The following is a 17,754-nucleotide window of genomic DNA, read 5'->3' as shown; positions in this document are numbered from 1 at the left end:
AAGGACGGGGACTGTCTTTCACTTTCCCTCCACCAAACCTAGAATTATCCGTTTCTCACACTCAACCTCTCTCCTCCTGGGCTAGGCTAAACTTGCCCTCTCATCAATTCTCATTCCTTCCGCAGGGATCCCGCGGCCCCACGTCCAAGGCAAGTGCCCACGCCCTCCCCGCGGGAGCGCTCTCCCTCCTCCTTTCCCTCCTTTCTCTCCAGGGCGCCCCTTGCTCTCCTTCCCACCCAATCCAGACCTCCGGGGCCCAGTCAAGGGTGGGGGCGGCAGGTGGCTCGTGGAGAAGGGCGGGACAAGGCAGGAGCCGTCAGGACCCTGGCCGGACCGGCCCCTCCCGGCGGGCGGAGGGCGAAGGGGCGGTCCCAGGCTCGTGTTTGCGCCACCGCCCCTCGAGCCTCCTCCTGGCTCCAGCAGTCGGCTGGAGCCCAGGTGCCTGCGGGCAGGAGGCGCGGAGGATGTATGGTGGGCTGCTGCTCCTGCTGTGGGCGCTGCTCCCCGGGGCGGCGGCGGGGGGCTCGGGCCTCACCTTCCCGCACCGCACCCTCCTCGACTCGGAGGGCAAGTACTGGCTGAGCTGGAGTTCGCGGGGCAGCCGGCTCGCCTTCCGCCTCGAGGTGCGCACCGCCGGCTACGTGGGCTTCGGCTTCTCGCCCAACGGGGCCATGGCTGCAGCCGACATTGTCGTGGGCGGGGTGGCCCAGGGGCGACCCTACCTCCAGGTAAGCGCGTCCCCTGCAGGAGCACACCCTGCCTCGCCGCACCCCGTTCCGTCCATTCTGACCCGGGGCAGGCGCGAGTGCAGGGCCACCAAAGGCCACTGTCTGTCTCTTTGACCGAGGCTGGATGTCACCGATCCGCGCAGCCCAGCGCACACTCCCCGTTGCAGTTTGCTCCTGCACCCCCAGAGCAAGGAGCCAGCTCTCCCACTCCCCGCCTCTGTCGCCCGGCTCAGAGTTTTTGCCCCGCGATGCTAAGCACGGGTGACTCCAGGCAGTTTTCCGTCTCTGAACGCTTTTCTGTCCCCAGACCCCCTCGTACACACCTGCTGAGCATCCCTTTCAGTCCTGATGGGAAAGGAGAGGGACCCTGGCTTCGGGGACCTAATGGACCGCTCTCAGGGTTGGCGGGGCCGGAGAATTTGGGGCATTTTGCTGACTTGCTGCCTAGGGTCGGGGACTCTGAGAGAGTCACGGCTTTTGGGGTACCCCCTAGGCGCGGGACTGGTGTCGGCTACTTCTTCAGAGAGATGAAGGTAAGTCTCCAAGAATTGTTTAGGATTTTTGCTATTCTGACAGCCGCTTAGGAAGCTGCATTTAAGGATCTGCAAAACCTAGAGCTCCAGGCAAAATCCCCTATTGAGTGGCAAAACTTTTCACGTACTTTAAATAGCGAACAAAGCTAATTTGACAACTGGCGGTTTGTTTGGAAAGAGCTGGAGCAGAGATGTTGCCTGTTCATAGCTATCCTTATGAAGAGGAAAAACGAGTTGTGAGAGGACCAGAATGATTAGGTTGTTAGGTTTTCTGGACATCTTTGTTAACTTGATCTTGACCAACCTTTGGATGCTTTTCCACAATGATATAACAGCGTAGTGAATAAGTAACCCGTTGTTACTTATCGAAGTTCATCGAACTGCCCTTTGCTAAAAGTTTCTTGATTCAGATGAAAACTTCTAGTTGTTTTGGCATTGTGTTAGGCTTTGATGATATTAAAATCAATGTACTTCATAGATTTCAAAGTGCCTTTCTTAGGTATTTTATTCCTGGCTTCTGGGTTTGATTTCTACAACGTTCTGACTGAGATGCCATCAAATTTTGAATTCTAATTCTGGCACTGAGCTACTCATGTTGGCCGGAAATAAAGAAAATGACAGCAATTAAAACTTCAAAACCACCCTCTTCTCCCCCCTCCCTATAAATTAATCCTTCCCTCCCAAACTAAGTGCTCTACAACTACAATAAAATAAAGTTTTATGAGGATAACACTCAGTTGAAGTCATTGATGTATAAATTTTCTTCTGCTGCAGCATCTCAGACATAAAATTTATAAACCACGAATTTAACCCCAAACACAGGCCTCACTAGCTGAATAACTTAACTCTCTTGTGATACAAAGTAGACAATACCTTACATAAATACCTATTTGAACCAAATCTTTTTGTTTGGTTTTTGTTTGTTTGTTTCTTAGGGTGGGGAGGGTAATATGCCCCTTAACTATCCCTGCATGTTTTATTGAAGGGGACACGAGAATCTTACTAAGTCAGTATCATAAAACAGGGTATACTATCAAAGATAACTTGATATTGTTTTTCCCCAAAGAGTAGCATTTCTAGAAAACCCACTCAATTTGATATCAAATGAAAGGTTAAGAGTAGAATTCTGTTTCTACATGCCATAATGGGCCCACCACAGCACAGACTTTGTTAAAGAGTATTTTCACACTGCTGGTGGTTCTTTATAAAGATTGCATAAGAATTAATTAAGTGCTATTTAAGTTGATTTTGAACCATAGAATTTTTCTTAAAGTAATTAGTAGATACATATCACTATGAGATAAACCTTTAAAAGGGGCACTTTTCTGATAAGTTTAATGAGCAAGGAGTAGGATTTTTTCCCTCCATTTTTATTCCTAAGGAAAAAATCCTCATTTCCATATATAAAGATAATCATTTTCTTAGTTGGCTGACTTCCTTTACTATTTCATTTCCTTAAATATCCTAATCATTTTTAGGACATGTAAGAGACAATAAAATTATGCTAATCAGTGAAGTTCAAAGATAATTTATTAAAAGTCTGTAATGAAATAAAAGACACCAAGGACTAAAAATACAAAGAAATGTATCAGATTCAGCTCGTTCATCCAAGCTGGGTGATTCCATTTTCCAACAGTTGACACCAGATCTTCTCTCTAGAAACCATTTCAGAGTCTTCATGGTATAATAAGGGTATTCTCAGCAACTATATGCAAAGGTAAATAGGGTTCCTAATCATAGTATATGAGATTCCAATAGTACTTTGGATTTTGTGTAACTTTACTTCCAGGGAGAACAAACTTTACATGAAACAATGAAACAAAAGCATTGGCTTCTGGGGCTTCTTTGCATGTGCAGCAGCTATTGATATTGGAAATGGCATCAGGCTGTATGAAACCTAAGCTGACACCCCAGTCACCTCCCTTTGTGGCTTTTCCTCATTATTTGATTTCGTCCTTTCTTAATTAAGTTTTACGGACTTGACTTTTATACTTCTACTTTATTATTCTGAATTTTACTTTTCTGATTATATTAAACTCTTCAGTGGGATGTTAACTGCTGAATAACTATGTGAGAATAAGTCCCAACCAACCAGGTAGAGAATTGTTAGCTAAATAGATCTTACAAACCCAAATGCCTATATAGGGCAGGCAGCAAATGTGAAAGAGTGATGGGGCTTGAGTGGCCACGCAGGATGTAATTAATGCAACAGGGTAGAGGGGATTGAGGAAACCAGAGTTTCTGCAAGTGAATTGCTGTTATGTGGGAATGCATTTTCAAGTATTGCCAGATCTTCTGTTTTGTTTTGTTTTGAGACAAGACAGAAATTTAATTGTAGGTGTGTGTAAGCAATAAATCTTCTGATTGCTAAATACTGGCCACAATTCAAGTTTGTACAAAGATCGTGTAGTGCACACACACACACATGGTTTCAGTTCAGATAGATCCCATGCACAACTTAATCTGGGACCAAGAGGAAAAAGCTAATTTTAATGAAGAATCACCCCCAATTATGAGAATCTATGAAAAGCAATGAGGTGGGTTCCATTTCTTTTTAGGTTAGGTTTATTCTGTGCCAAGAACATTTTGTCCAGTGTCAGATGGGACCTCCCATTGTTTTGGTTATCTATTGTGTAACAAACCACCCCCAAATATAGTGGCTTAACCCAAAGACAGCACTTATTTTGCTCATAAATCTGCAATTTGAGCAGGGCTTAGTGGGGATAGATCTTCTCTTTTCCACTTGGTATCAACCCCAAGGTGAGTGGTTGGAATCATCTGAAGGCTTGACTGGCAGTTGATGTTGGCTGCTGTCTGGGACCCCAGCAGACACTGAGGTGGGAGAGTGGCCTCTGCATGTAGCTTCTGGGTGTCCTCATGGCAGAGTGGCTGGATCCCAAAAGTGAACATCCAGAGATGCCCTTGTGGAAACTGTATAGCTTTTTCAACTTAGCCTTTGAGTCATGTCATGTGTCTTCTGCTATAGTCACAGTCCCACTGGATTCAAGAAGGAACATAGACCCTACCTCAATGTCACATTGCAAAGAGGTCACATGGCAATGAAATATATTAGTATGGCCATTAGTATGGAAAAAACCTTCTACCATACCCATCCTTACAGTCTTGCCACCATTTCCTTTTGAATTTTGAGTACCTGTCTACACACATCCACTCTCTTTTGACACTGCTGAGATTTGGAGACAGTGTTTACTTACCTTTTCTCTCTCTCCCTCCATGCACGCACACACACAAACACACATGCACCACACACGCACTCACACACAATCACTACTCATAAGAAGTTAGTGAATAGTTGGTAATTTCTCCATTGTTCTCCTATTCCATAGTCCTACCACTCCTCCCCGCTCCCTTCCCAAAATGAGCTCTGAACTTCCACAACCCATATTGTTCAATGGTTGCCCATCACCCAATGAGTCTACCTCCAGAGGGCAGTGTGACATTTGCTTGTGGGCTGGTGGAATGAGAAACCAGATTTAGTAAATTCCTTGCAGGGCAACAGACTTACTATACCCAGACAGGAGAAGGCATTATGGGAATTTTCCCTGCCCATTTTGTAACCCTCTGACCCTGGCTGGAGATATTTCCCGAAATGGTGTGTTATCAAGTACTACCAAACTGGGAAAGAGAAGAGAGAAATGTGGTTGCAAAGTGAAGCCTGTCTCAGTGTACTCTATGACCTAAATTGTTTTGTAGCAGCTTGCCCTTCGGGAAACGGTGCTCCAGGGATGCTGCTGAGGTCACTTTCTACATCGTCTTTCACAAAATTGCCAGGGGTGGGAGTGGAAAGTAGTCCTTCCTTTGGCATTGGCTTTTGAAAACTTCACTATTTTTTTCTCAATGAATTAACTCAATGCTCACTTCCCTGATGGATTGTGTCCTTTCCTTGTACTTTGCCCCTTTTTGACACAGAGCAATCCCATGCCCAATGGAGCCACTTAGCAACTGTGAATCCCCATTTGAGGCTAGTGATCTGGGTTGATGAATGCCCAGTTTGTGCGAGTTAGAGAAGAGGGAAGCATTGTCGGGTGTGCTGTTGAATTTGCACAAAAATTGATTCACTCTTCCTTTGGGGGTGTAACTTGCTAGTGAATGGAGGCCAAAATATGTGTCATCATTTGTTACAGCCTTGCTTGTTGGCTGTCTCTGAAACTGAAGACTTTCTGTGATGAGAAGTGAGTCTTCAGCAGCGGGGTAATTGCTCCCGGGCTGCTTGCTGAGGAGCTGAGGAAGTGCTTGGAACTGATTTGAAATCACAGAAAACAGTGAGCATTCTTTGTGGTTAATGATGTGCTTCTTTTAAGTGCACCCCAGCCAACGGCCACAAAGAAATGTTTGGAAAGCAAATTGAAAAGCCGTAAGGGAAAGATGGAGAGAGTGTGCGCCCTGACACAGCCCAGCTGGGGCTTTGTTAAGGGATATTTATAAGTCTTTGGATAATGCTCCCCAATAACCAGATGCCAAAGGGGCTTCTCCAAGCTTCATGCTTGTGTATTAGTAATATGAACACATGGCCAGTGTAACACACAATACATGGTGTTAGTCTTCCGTGTGTGGTTCTCCCTGGCAGAGCAGATGATTTCATAATGCCAGTCTGAGGAAACAGCAGACATACTGAAGAGGCAAAGGAACAATGACCATGAATTGACCAACAGAGTTCAAGGCTTCAGGCAACAAATGGCAAGTTCTGAATTCTTAAAAAGAGAGGCAAGATTCCACTTCAAAGAAAGTGAATGGTGTTTTATTGATTCATCATTTGTAATAGAGCCATAGTAAAATAAAGTTGCTGGTGAAAGGAATGAATTCATTATACTTCATCATGTTTCTGGAAATGTTTGATCCATATGTTAGAAAAAAAATTGTGCACACAGATGCCTCACAATGCTCTTTATTGTAACGTTAAAAATAACTAATGCAGAACTTTAAAAATATATATTTCTTCAGGAAGCTTCTTCCAAATCTATGTCTTTTTAACTTGTTAAATTCTAGAGCAAATTTTTTTTAAAAAGCTACTCCTAGGGGCAACATAAAGCACATAAGTAGAGTATTTTGCAAAATAGTAATTACAAATAGATAATTTTTGTTAACTGTAAAATTGGGATTATATATCTAAGTGCTACACAAATAATGAATAGACCAAATTTAGTTTACTACTGAGGTCTTCTTATTGATCTAACATAAGCAGAAATTTACGAGAAAATCTTTAAACACTTCTTGCTTTTACAGGTTAAATATCAATGTTTTATGTTTTGACTTGTGGCTTCTTACTTCCCACCCATTTTAAAAATGAGGAAACTGAGTTTTGGGTAGCTGTTAAATAAATGGCTTGTTGCCTCTCTGAGTTCCAATTTGATGTTCTTTCTTCTGTAAGCAAGCTGTAGTTTATAAAAACCACATTCCAATTTTCTTCCTCAATAGTTAAAGAACATGTATAATAAAATATATTTTTAAACAGAGTGATAAAATAAAATCATAGTATATTTCACTACTTCTGTTTTACTATAAATGCCATAGATATACATTTCTAAGATATGATTTTTCAGTCATTGAGTTCTTTATATAATCAACCATTATGGTAAATCCTTAAAGTGTGTAATTCTTACAATAGCCCAGTATCTTATTTCTCTCATTTTGTAGATGGTATAATCTTGAGCCTCTGGGTCACACAGTTTGGGGATCATCTGTGAATTTAATTATTTCAGTAAAGTACTCACCTATAGACAGAGAATGTTGGCATGTTCATTCATTCATTCAACCAATATTTACTGAAGGTTTATCAAACAGTTCTAGATGCTGGGAATATAGCATCAAGTGAGATGAAGTTAGTGGTATTATGGAGCTCATATTTCAGTGGGGGTAAAAAAATAAATGAACAAGAAAAATATCAGAAAGTGATAAGTGCTGTGCCGAGAATTAAAATAGGGTGATGTGATAAGGGGTTGAGTGGCTATTTCAGATTAGGATGCTTATAATAAAAACATGAAGGAAAAAAAGTATCTCAAGTTTTAAAGGTTGTTTTCAAGATTAACCATAGTGTTTACAGTTCAAAATGTTACATACTATGAAGAAGATTACGTGGTATGGGCATCAAAGAACTCTGTAGACCTTGAATATAGGAAACTGCCTACCTGGAGGAAATATAATTAATGCTTTTTCAAATGTGTCTGAACCACATGAGCTCTCCTTTTTATTTCTGTGGCATTATAACACAGATGTTTAGTAAGCTCAACTAGAGTCTTTCAAGCTTTGATCTAGAGACTTGGTGATTTTATAGAAGTTTCGTAATACTAGGTGGGAATGTTTTTCTCTTATACTCTGTGTACTTTCTCATTTTCAATAATCTTATAGAACCCAAGGATTTTGAGAAGCTAGATCAACAAAACCACACATGTCTGGGGAAGATGTCCATCTTTTAGGCAATTTTAAACTAAAACTTCAAAATCTTGGTTTCTCAGATAAAGTTAAATTGCTACCTTCCCCACCCCACCTCCCGGCAAAGTTTATACACTGAAACCCACTCATACAAGGAAACTCATGGTAGATAAAACCAAATAGATGCTAGACCTCCTGGTACTTTGGACACCTTTGGTCAAAGCCAAGATGGATTCAAGCTATGGCAGATGGCAGTTTAGTGATGGTTAGGCAGCACTTATAGAGAACTGAGAGCTGGGAAAGATGCTTCCACGTCAGATGTTCTGAAATTTGTCTGCACACTAGAATCACTTGGGTGTCTTTTAAAATCTTTAATGTCCAGAAAATCCCTTCTCTCCTTCCCCCATACCAATTAAATCACAATCTTGGGGGGAGGGGCAGGGGTGAACACAGGCATATTTTTAAGTTTTCCTGGCGATTTTAATGTGCAGGCAAGTTTGGAAACTGCTGACCCTATGTGGTCAGGCTCCTTGATAGCAGTAAGGTTCCTTTGTGAACCACACAGAGAAGTTTGGCAGATTCCAGGCATAGGACACGGGATGCAAAGCAGGGCTCTACAAAGCAATTTAGAGTGACCATCTGATGTTTGAAGCAAGGGCTAGCATTTGGTATTTAAGACTATTTTGCAAAAACAAAAATAAAGTGGGTTTTCCTAGAGCGGAAACAATTGTGAGATGAGTTTCATGAATTAGTTGATAATTCTATGTAGTTTTCAAATTTGCATGTTGAAACAAGACCCGCAATAGAAGAACTGTGGGTAGTGGTATATTTCAAAATACGATGAGCAGGAAGTGTCTGCCCTCCTCCGAGCGCTCTTAAATACCGACACACCTTTTGTCAGTTGGTACTAGCTGCTGTGTTTCTAAGCAACAGGAATATTTGCCCACACAGAGTCTAAAATATATGTTATAATATATAATCCCAGGTCATCAGCAGAACATTAGGAAGGAATGTCCCAGATAATTCGCAGCCTGTATTTAAACCAAGAAAACTGTCCTGCTCTAAACTTTTGTATTAGAATTAACAGTAACAAAGTGGACTCCCTTTGTATCTGGTAAAACTCTCCTCAAGTGTCTCTCCAGTTATACAAATACACAGCCTTTCCTTTCCCTCTGTCATTTTCCAAGGTTACTAATAAGCAGTGAAATGCCCCTCAGCTATAGTTGCATAAGGGAGGAGCAAAGGTAGCAGAAGTGGTAGATAATGAGTGTTTTTTTTTTTTTTAACAAGTTGATGACTTTGTCAGTGCAGCACATCTTCCCAAGGTACCAAGAACAAGTCCCGGTGCTTGGCAGGTCCCCAAGAAATACTTGCTGGATACCTGCTGAGCAGTTAAAAGCAGAACGACACTGTGGAAATCTCAACACTGCTTGCTGTCTATTGGTTGTGTCACCCTTGGCAAACCTGAACCTCTCTAAGTGACAGTTTCCTTTATGAGGAAAAGAATCATATCTAATGCATGGGTTTTGTCATTGTTGCTGTTTTAAACCTGACTCTCTGGCCCATGTTATTTATTTGTTTATTCAAGTATAGTCGACATACAATGTTATATTAGTTTCAGGTGTACAAAGTAGTTATTCAGCATATATGCCCTCTGATGTGATCACCATAGATCTAGTAGCAAACAAAGTTATTATAATAAAATTGACTCTTGTCCATATGTTGTTCCAGTTATACAATGAATTCGTCATGGGCCGGTAATTAATTCAACGCATGGGGTTTTTGTGAAGAATAAGTAAAGCAGGCATGTAAAACTCTTAGCACAGCATGTGACACATTGAGGTACTTAATAAATACAAGCTATATTGAATCAATCACTTAGTGAAATGCCATCAAAAGATTACATAGAGACACATGTTCCAGCTTTTCAACATGGGAAAAGTTTCTGTTAAATGTATAGTTGGTAGAGATTGGTAGAAATTTTGGAGAAAATTTGAGAACAAACTTTAAACAACTGGTTTGTGAACACTTTGCAATCCTTAATGACTAGAGGCCAACACGGTTTCAATAACCAGAGATTATACTGACAAGACTGCATTTTCTTTTGAATTTGATTTTTCTGGGCCATTAATTGGGGTATCAAATAAATGGCGCATCTGAATGATATTAGGTAATGAATAGGGTTTTCAGATGCCCTTATAGAATATGGACTAATAAAGTTGAATTAGTTATAATCATAGATGTTTAAACATGCAAACCCAAAATATGTTGATAACAAACTGGCTACATTAGACTACAGAATGAGAACTCAAAAGCTTGTAATATATTAAAATAATGAAAGGAAAATAAAAGTTAAAAATTCAATGAGAACACAAAGTTAAACATTTGATTAAAAAATTAGTTATGCATGCATAAGAAGTGTAAAATTGGACTTAATTGGAGTTCATATGAACAAGATGTAAGTATTAGTTCATTTTAAGCTCAAAGGATATGCTTGCTAAACAAATTCAGTATTAGCCTATAAACTCCACTGTTTGTATCAAGGGTATTGATATATTACTCTGTAGTAAGCCAATCACACCAAAATATCCCTTCTAGAATGGACGTGGACAGTTAAGAGAAGTCATCTAAAATTTAGAATGAAGGTAAAATAATATCTTATTTCAGTGATGAGGTCTGAAGTTGCTTTTTTCACTGAAGTTTATTGTTACAGAGTCCAAATTTTAATTTTACCTCGTATCTCTGATAATTCTATAATTTTAGCAAAGTATTAAATTACAATAAAATTAAAATGAGAATGTTAATTTTATTAATATTAAGGATGTGTATTTTCAGAAGGTGGACCTTACAGAAGAAGTTGCTCAGGCGGGCCCCCCAGGGAACGCAAACTAGCGGGGTTCATATTTTGGAATCTGGTAGCTATTTAACAGATCCTTTGTTAGACCTAGAGTTTCAGTTTTATCTGAAGTGGTTTCCAGAAGGCAGACCCCTTCTGTTATGACATTTTGTTCAAATTTCTAAGATTTGTGAAGATAACTTACAAATCAGCTTGTCTTGAAATTCTGAAGATTATGTTTCCATAGTTTGTTTATACAATTTTATGTTTTTGTAGGATCAAAGATTCCCTTTAACACAAAAATATTTATTATTTTACTATCAATATTATTTAACCACGATAACAGTTATTATAGAAATTGATATTACAAACAAATGTTCGAAGGAACAAGGCTTTTGAGATGTGGAAAAAGGAGAAAAACTACAAGCACCTGTTGGAGAAAATGATGACAGATGGCAACATTTTTCTCAAGGTTTTTGCTGCAGCTGTGCTTACATTCAGTTCTCCAGGCTGAACCAGAGTTTATTCATATCTTTTATTACACCCAGAGCATTTTCACTTTATCCTGTTTAGCATAGCACCAGCCAAAGCTCTCTTCTCTTATATTTTATTCAAGAGAGAAACAAAACTGGCAATGAGTGAGAACCAATTTAACATCTGTGTACATAATCATGTTTTTTAACAAGAGGTCATACCAATCTTGTAGAATCTAAAAGCTAGCTTTTGGGGGGTATGTTATCTTTTTGAATGTGGCAGAAAGTACTAGTGCTTTCATGCTTAAAAATAAATGCCAACTTTTGCTAATGCTCACTTTACTGTTGCCACACAGCCTTTTAAAACCTTAATGATATATTTCATAATTTTTTTCAAAGCATAAAGTGTTCAAAAGAAAAAATATCCTGTGGGAACATGCTTTAAGAGTAGTATCTTTTATGACACAACTATAGAAAAACTGTTGCTGGACTCTAGTTATTAACTCCTGTTTTCTTTTTTCTTATGTATTTATTTAGATTTTATTTCTTTATTTTCAGAGAGAGGGGAAGGAAGGAAGAAAGAGAGGGAGAGAATTGATGTGTGGTTCTCACGTGTCCCCTGACTGGGAATCAAACCAGTAATCCTTTGGTTCATAGGCTGGTGCTCAATCCACTGAGCCACACCAGCCAGGGCTAACTCATTTTTCAAGGCTAATAAAAAACTTTATACAGTATAAAGGTAAAATTAGTAAAGTATGTAATTAAGATGATAATCCACAGTAAAAACATATCTCAATGACAATTCATAATTGAAGCAGATCTTAATGCAGATATTTGTGTTAGAATTATTGAAATTCACATAAAGCCATTGATCCAGGGTAACATTACTTCACATTTCCCTTTACAGAACCTCAAAACTGAGTAAGTACAAAGAAGAATGGCTTCGGGGTATCAGGTTTTAGATTTATATAATTAAAACATCTACATATTTTTATTCTTAAACTCTTAGAAAATCTCTACAGAATCATGACTGTCTGAATCCTCCTCAATGCTCTTACTTTCACAGTCCATTTTTAATGATACTTAATTGGAGCCTACTTTTATTTATCAATATTTTGTTATATTTATAAAATGCGCAGTATATTTCATATATATATGTATGTGTGTATAGTGTGTGTGTGTGTTTGTGTGTGTGTGTGTGTGTATATATATATATATATATATATATATATATATATAAAACAATTAGATTTTTATAATGGCTGTCTGTGCCATGACAATGAGATCAAATTCCTATTTTTATTTTTAAAGTCCTGGAGTAGCAAGCACTCTATGAGGTTAGCTGAAGGGAGGCCTTCACCATGGATTTACAGTAGAGCTGCATTGGGGACCATTTGCTCAGTGGGACAGGGAGTTGGGGTGAGGGTGAGGGATGCCATTCAGTTCTAATTCTAGAGGTGAAAATCAGTAAAAATGATCTGGGAAATTCCCTTGAATATCTCATAAATACCACAGTATGGTTTTGTAAATATAAATTTCTAGGTGATGGTACCGATATTCAGACTCTTATTTGGTCAATGTTTTACTGTCAATTTCATTCTCCAGTGCCCCCATGCCCCAGTGTGATAGTTACAAAATAACTATTCCATTTAATTATCCACTTGAATAACATTTATCCCTTTGTCACACTGTCAGGAAACTCTTCTCTAAACATCCATTTTTATTTATTTTTTTTTAGGTTGAGCTAATCTGCATAAAAGATTTTTAAAATTGAAAGGTCTTTGAGTGACTTTTCTTTTTCTCGCTCATTTTCCTTCTTCCTCTCCCTCCCTTCCTTCTTCCTCCTAGCAAGAATAGTTGAATAATAGGATTTTTTTTTTTTGGTCTTTTTCTTTCCTCTTATCTCAATTGTTCTCTTAAAGTTTGCCAATAATCCATTTTTATTATATGATATTAACAACATTAAGATTATATTTGATTATAGACCATGTATTTTATTAATACAGTGTGAAAGAAGAGAAAGGGTACTACTGGAGAATGTTTTGCTCCCACTAAGTTAAATTATAACTATACCACAAAATGCGAATATTGTAAGATGGCTCTTGGGTTCTTATTTTTTTAATTTTCATTTAGATTTAGCAAAAGGAAAGGCAGGATGCTCCTTTTAAAATTACACATATTTAATGAGCTTCTGCTCTGTGCAGGTCATTCTGTTAGGCACTGAGGATATAAATTAACATTAGAAAACATTCTAAAACATGGTTTCTACATTAGAAAACATTCTAAATATGGTTTCTCCCTCTCAGATCTGTTTTTCTTTTCTTTCCTTTAAAATAGGTAAGGAATGCCCTCCTAGTGTAAAAGGATTTCAAAGAGCACTTGCATACATAAACTTTTTTTCTAAATGCTGATGTCAGTTTCATAAGATTCATGTCCATTTAGGGGCTAAAAGGTTGTAACAACATCCCCAGAGTTCAGTGCCAGATGTCTTTGCATGGCAGATCATGCAGACCCAAATTCATCCTAGCATCTGGTTAAACACATTCCATGTCAGATCTTAACCATATGTAAATATATTGAGAGCAAATGAGAAAATAATCTGTCTTCCTCTTTTTTGTTCAATTTACAGTGTAAACAACTATTCTAAAGTTACAAATTTATAACTGGATTAACAGTATTAGGTATCTATTACTAGACATTTACCACATGGTTGAGAGGATAATGCTGTGTCTTGAATATATTGCATGCTACATGGAAATGCAGGTAGAAGAATACGGATTCACAGAAGGAATGATCACTTCCAGTTGGAATGATCAAAGAAAACTTCATAGAGGAGATAGAGTCATGAGTCTGAAAGAGAAGGAAGTGTTTCAATGGGTGGAATTAGTTACTATCTCAGTGGGGTAAGGAGAATGGGAGATACAGAGGAACAATATGAACACAAGCAATATGAACAGAGCTGGAAAAAGGTAGAGTATTTAAGGGGAATAATAAATAGATAATTATCTGTATTGTAATAGAGATCTGGTAGTAAGATTAATTGATAGACATCCTGGAAAACCAGGTTAGGCTAAATTTTAGGTGAACTTGAATCTAAATTATAGGACTTTGTACTATAAACTGTTGCATTAAATGTATTGACACACTGAGAGTGATTCTGAAGAAAGAGCTTGACAGAAATATGTAGGAGATAGAGCCTGAACTGAAATAGGAGAAGCTGTAGTAGAGAAGAAGTAAAAGATGGGTTATTTTTTCAAAGGAAGATATGATAGGAGCAAAGACTATCTGTGGAACTGTGAATAATAGAGGAAGAAGTTAAAAAAATTTGTGGTTTTGAATTTGATGACTAGGAGAATGGCCGTGTAAGTAAAGAAAATCAAGAAAACTAGTCTTACAGATTAAAGGTAAAGATTATTTTTGATACATTGCATTTGAGATGACAGTAAGACTTCCAAGTGAAAATGTCCAATAGACTTTTAAAAATATATTTATCTATTTTTGGAGAGAGGAGAAGGGAAGGAGAAAGAGGAAGAGAAACATCAATATGTGGTTGCCTCTTGCATGATCCCACCTGGGGACCTGGCCTATAACCCAGGCATATGCTCTGACTAGGAATCAAACCAGCAAGGCTGCCTGCCACAGGCTGGCACTCAATCCACAGAGCCACACCAGCCAGGGCCCCGATAGACTTTTGAAGATGTGATACTGAATAAAGGTGATGATTGGGAACTCTTGGAGTAGATGATTTCCAAAGGAAGAAATCCAAAGACAGAGGAGTACACTGTCAAAGAGATAACTTTGATGTCCATGTTTCGGGATGAGAATGACAGAAACTATCAGAGGTGGGCAATCAACAGTGGAGCCTTCTCAAAATGAGGAATGTGGACATCCTTGCCTTGTTCCCAGGACTCACTTGTTCCCAAATTCAGTCTTTCATTGTTAAGTATGGTGTTAGCTGTAGGGTTTTTCTAGATGCCCTTTGTAAGTGTAAGGTAGTACTCTTCTATTGCTTGCTTACTAAGAGATTTTACTATGAATGAATGTTTCAAATGGTTTTTCTGCATTTATCAAGATGACTGTATGATTTTTCTTTTTTAGACTTTTGACACAATGAATTGCGTTGATTAATTTTCTAATGTTGAAGCAACTCTGCATGGCCATGTTATCTTGTTTTATGTTACTGAGTTCTATTTGCTAATATATATTTTTAAGAAAATTTGCATGTAGGTCTACGAGAGATAATACTCAGTATATTTTCTTGTCATGCCTTTTATGTGTTATCAGGGTAATGCTAGCATCAAAAAATTATTTGGGAAGTGCAAAGGATTGATATTATCTCTTCCTTAAATATTTGGTGAAATCCCAAGTGAAAGCACTTCGGCTTAGACTTTTCTTTGTAGGAAGGTTCTTACCTCTGAGATTATAAGGCTGTTCAGTGCATCTGGTTTTTTCCAAATAAGTTGCTGGTGTGTTTCTTTCCAGAAGTTTGCCTGTTTCTCATATAAATTATCCAAATTTTATGCATCAAGGTGTGCCTAATATTATTCACCTTTCGATGTCTCTGGGGTCTATTTTAATATTTGTCTTTCATTTCACTTATATCTATTTGTTTTCTATTTGACACATCTGCTCCTTGTTTTAATTTTCTCTTTTCAGGCTTTTTTTTTTTTTAGATTGAGTATGTTTTATGATTTCATAAAGTAGATATTATTTAGGACAGAAAAAAAGGCAAAGTGTGAGCTCTCACAGATCATAGCTGAAGTTCTCTTAATAAAGTGAGGTGTGTGAGCATAGCTGAGTATGGGGAAATGTTGCCATCTTGCACAGATAAGTTTAGGACAATTGTCTTGGAATGGCTCCTGAGAAAACAGCAAGAGAGTAACATGGGTTTTCAAGCATTAATAAGTGCCTGGCTGAAGTAGACAGGTAACTAATAATACTACTTGGATAGCTAATCTGAAGGTATGTTTCCAAATAGACCTTTAAAGTTGAAAAATGTGAAAAAAAAATGCAGTAGAATTACAGGGATAGTTAGTATGTTTCGCATTTCAATTTTAGTTTTAATCAAATGTATTCATATTTTCCCTCAGGAAGGTTGAAGATATCAGCTCTTTTAGACAATCACATTTTGCCAGGAGTCTGGAACTTGACATAATTGGCTGCGGTCTTTCTATATATTGAACCCTCAGTGGTTTACACAGGGATGATGAACTCGAGGATTTTTAGTTAAGGCCTGAGTGAAGTTTCTCCCATTTTCTTTTACATGGCTAAGTTATCTGAGAAGCCAGAAAAAGTAGGATAGTTGAAGGAATTGGTATTGGTGAATGGAAATAGAACAAATGGAAAATTGGCAAGCCAGCTGGATATTTTGTGGGACTAATGGTTTTAGAAACATGTTTGTAAGATGAGGATAATTATTCTACTCTTTGAACTGATTACATTTTGTATTGTATTCTTTTTGTTTGCAAAAACTGGTTGATTCATGTAAAGAACTGTAAACTTAGTGTAAAGCTCAGATTTCATTACATGAATCTAAATCCCTTACTGTCCACAGGCACTGTTATTTCATTTACATATTGAAAATCTGTGTAATTAAAAATGGGAAAATCACTGTTTCATAGGAATATTTCATTTGAATTGCTTTCACAATCACAACCGGTTCTCAGAATATATTTTTAACAAACCCCAGTTTTAGCACTGGGAAAAGTAATGTTTTATGTGAAAAACTTGATAAAGATATTTTCCATATACCAAAAAATGAACTAACTCATAAGTTTCCAGAAGTGACCGCTATGGTGTAGGACAGACTGCCTGCATTTCAATACTAGCTTTGCTAATACTTACCAGCTGTATGGTCCTGGGCAAGATGCTTAGTGTTTCAGTGCCTTCATTTGTGAAGCAGTGTTTTATCTTACAGACTTGATATGAAAATTAAGTGAATTAATACATGTAAAATGCTTAAAGTGGACCTGGTGCATAACATGTTTTCAATAAGATATAGTCACTAGAATGAAAAACTTAGGCTCTGAGCATTGCCAATAATGTGGGCTTTGAACAATGTTTAGATCTGGGATCCTGGATGCAAATTTACATGTGCTTGATAACTACCTTAAAAAGTACCAGGAATAAAAATTCCAAATACCACTCATTTGAGTGTGACATTTATTGATGATCTACGGTTGTGGTTTTTGTATGTTTTTTTGTATAATGTATTTTCTCTCCTAAGCATAGCAATCATTTCTTCAAAAGCAATTTTACTCTTAGTGTTAGTATATGTATTCTAAATCAACTCTTTGTGATTGATTGAAAATAAAGTATTGTTATCTACTGAAAAACCAGTATAATTGAGGCAAAATTTATGTCCATAAATGATGATAATCAACAGTGTGATTTTTATAACTCTCAACATAGTAAGCTCATGGTAAAGGGTATAAAGGAATATTTTGGAAAAAAACGAACTATATTTTAGAATGGAAAGAAATAGCTTTGAATGGGCACTAAGCATAATAAGCATGTTCCCCTTATATGCTATTTCATTTATTTATCTTTCTAAAATCCATAAAATAGGGTATATTATATATAATTCCCATTTTACTAATGTTAGAACTAAAGCTCACAGTTTGACTTTAATAATTCTTCAGTGCATTTAGGGGAGAGCTGGGGGTCAGCTCCTGGTCGTTTGATTCCAAAGCCTATGCCTGCTTTGTTGCATCTGTCTGCCTCCCAGAAGTGATCTGTACACCATTGAACAAGTTTAGTACGAAAGTTATAGCTGATCCAAAAAACAAACTTCT

General features: G+C 38.0%; 1 protein-coding gene across 1 annotated transcript in view; it reads left to right on the top strand.

Annotated features, from left to right (window-relative positions):
* Positions 1-200: 200 nt before the first annotated feature.
* Positions 201-17,754, top strand: part of MOXD1 (monooxygenase DBH like 1) — a 78,400-nt gene continuing 60,846 nt past the window's right edge. Inside the window, exon 1 of the mRNA XM_090280652.1 lies at positions 201-728. Within this exon, the coding sequence (XP_090136778.1) occupies positions 465-728 (264 nt within the window). The 5' untranslated portion in view covers positions 201-464. The remainder of the gene's footprint in view (positions 729-17,754) is intronic.

Source organism: Furipterus horrens, unplaced genomic scaffold (assembly GCF_987537825.1).
Source record: "Furipterus horrens unplaced genomic scaffold, mFurHor1.1.pri manual_scaffold_6, whole genome shotgun sequence".
Classification (NCBI taxonomy): Eukaryota; Metazoa; Chordata; class Mammalia; order Chiroptera; family Furipteridae; genus Furipterus; species Furipterus horrens.
The sequence above is the reverse complement of the archived record's forward strand: the minus strand, read 5'-3'. Positions and strand labels throughout refer to the sequence as shown.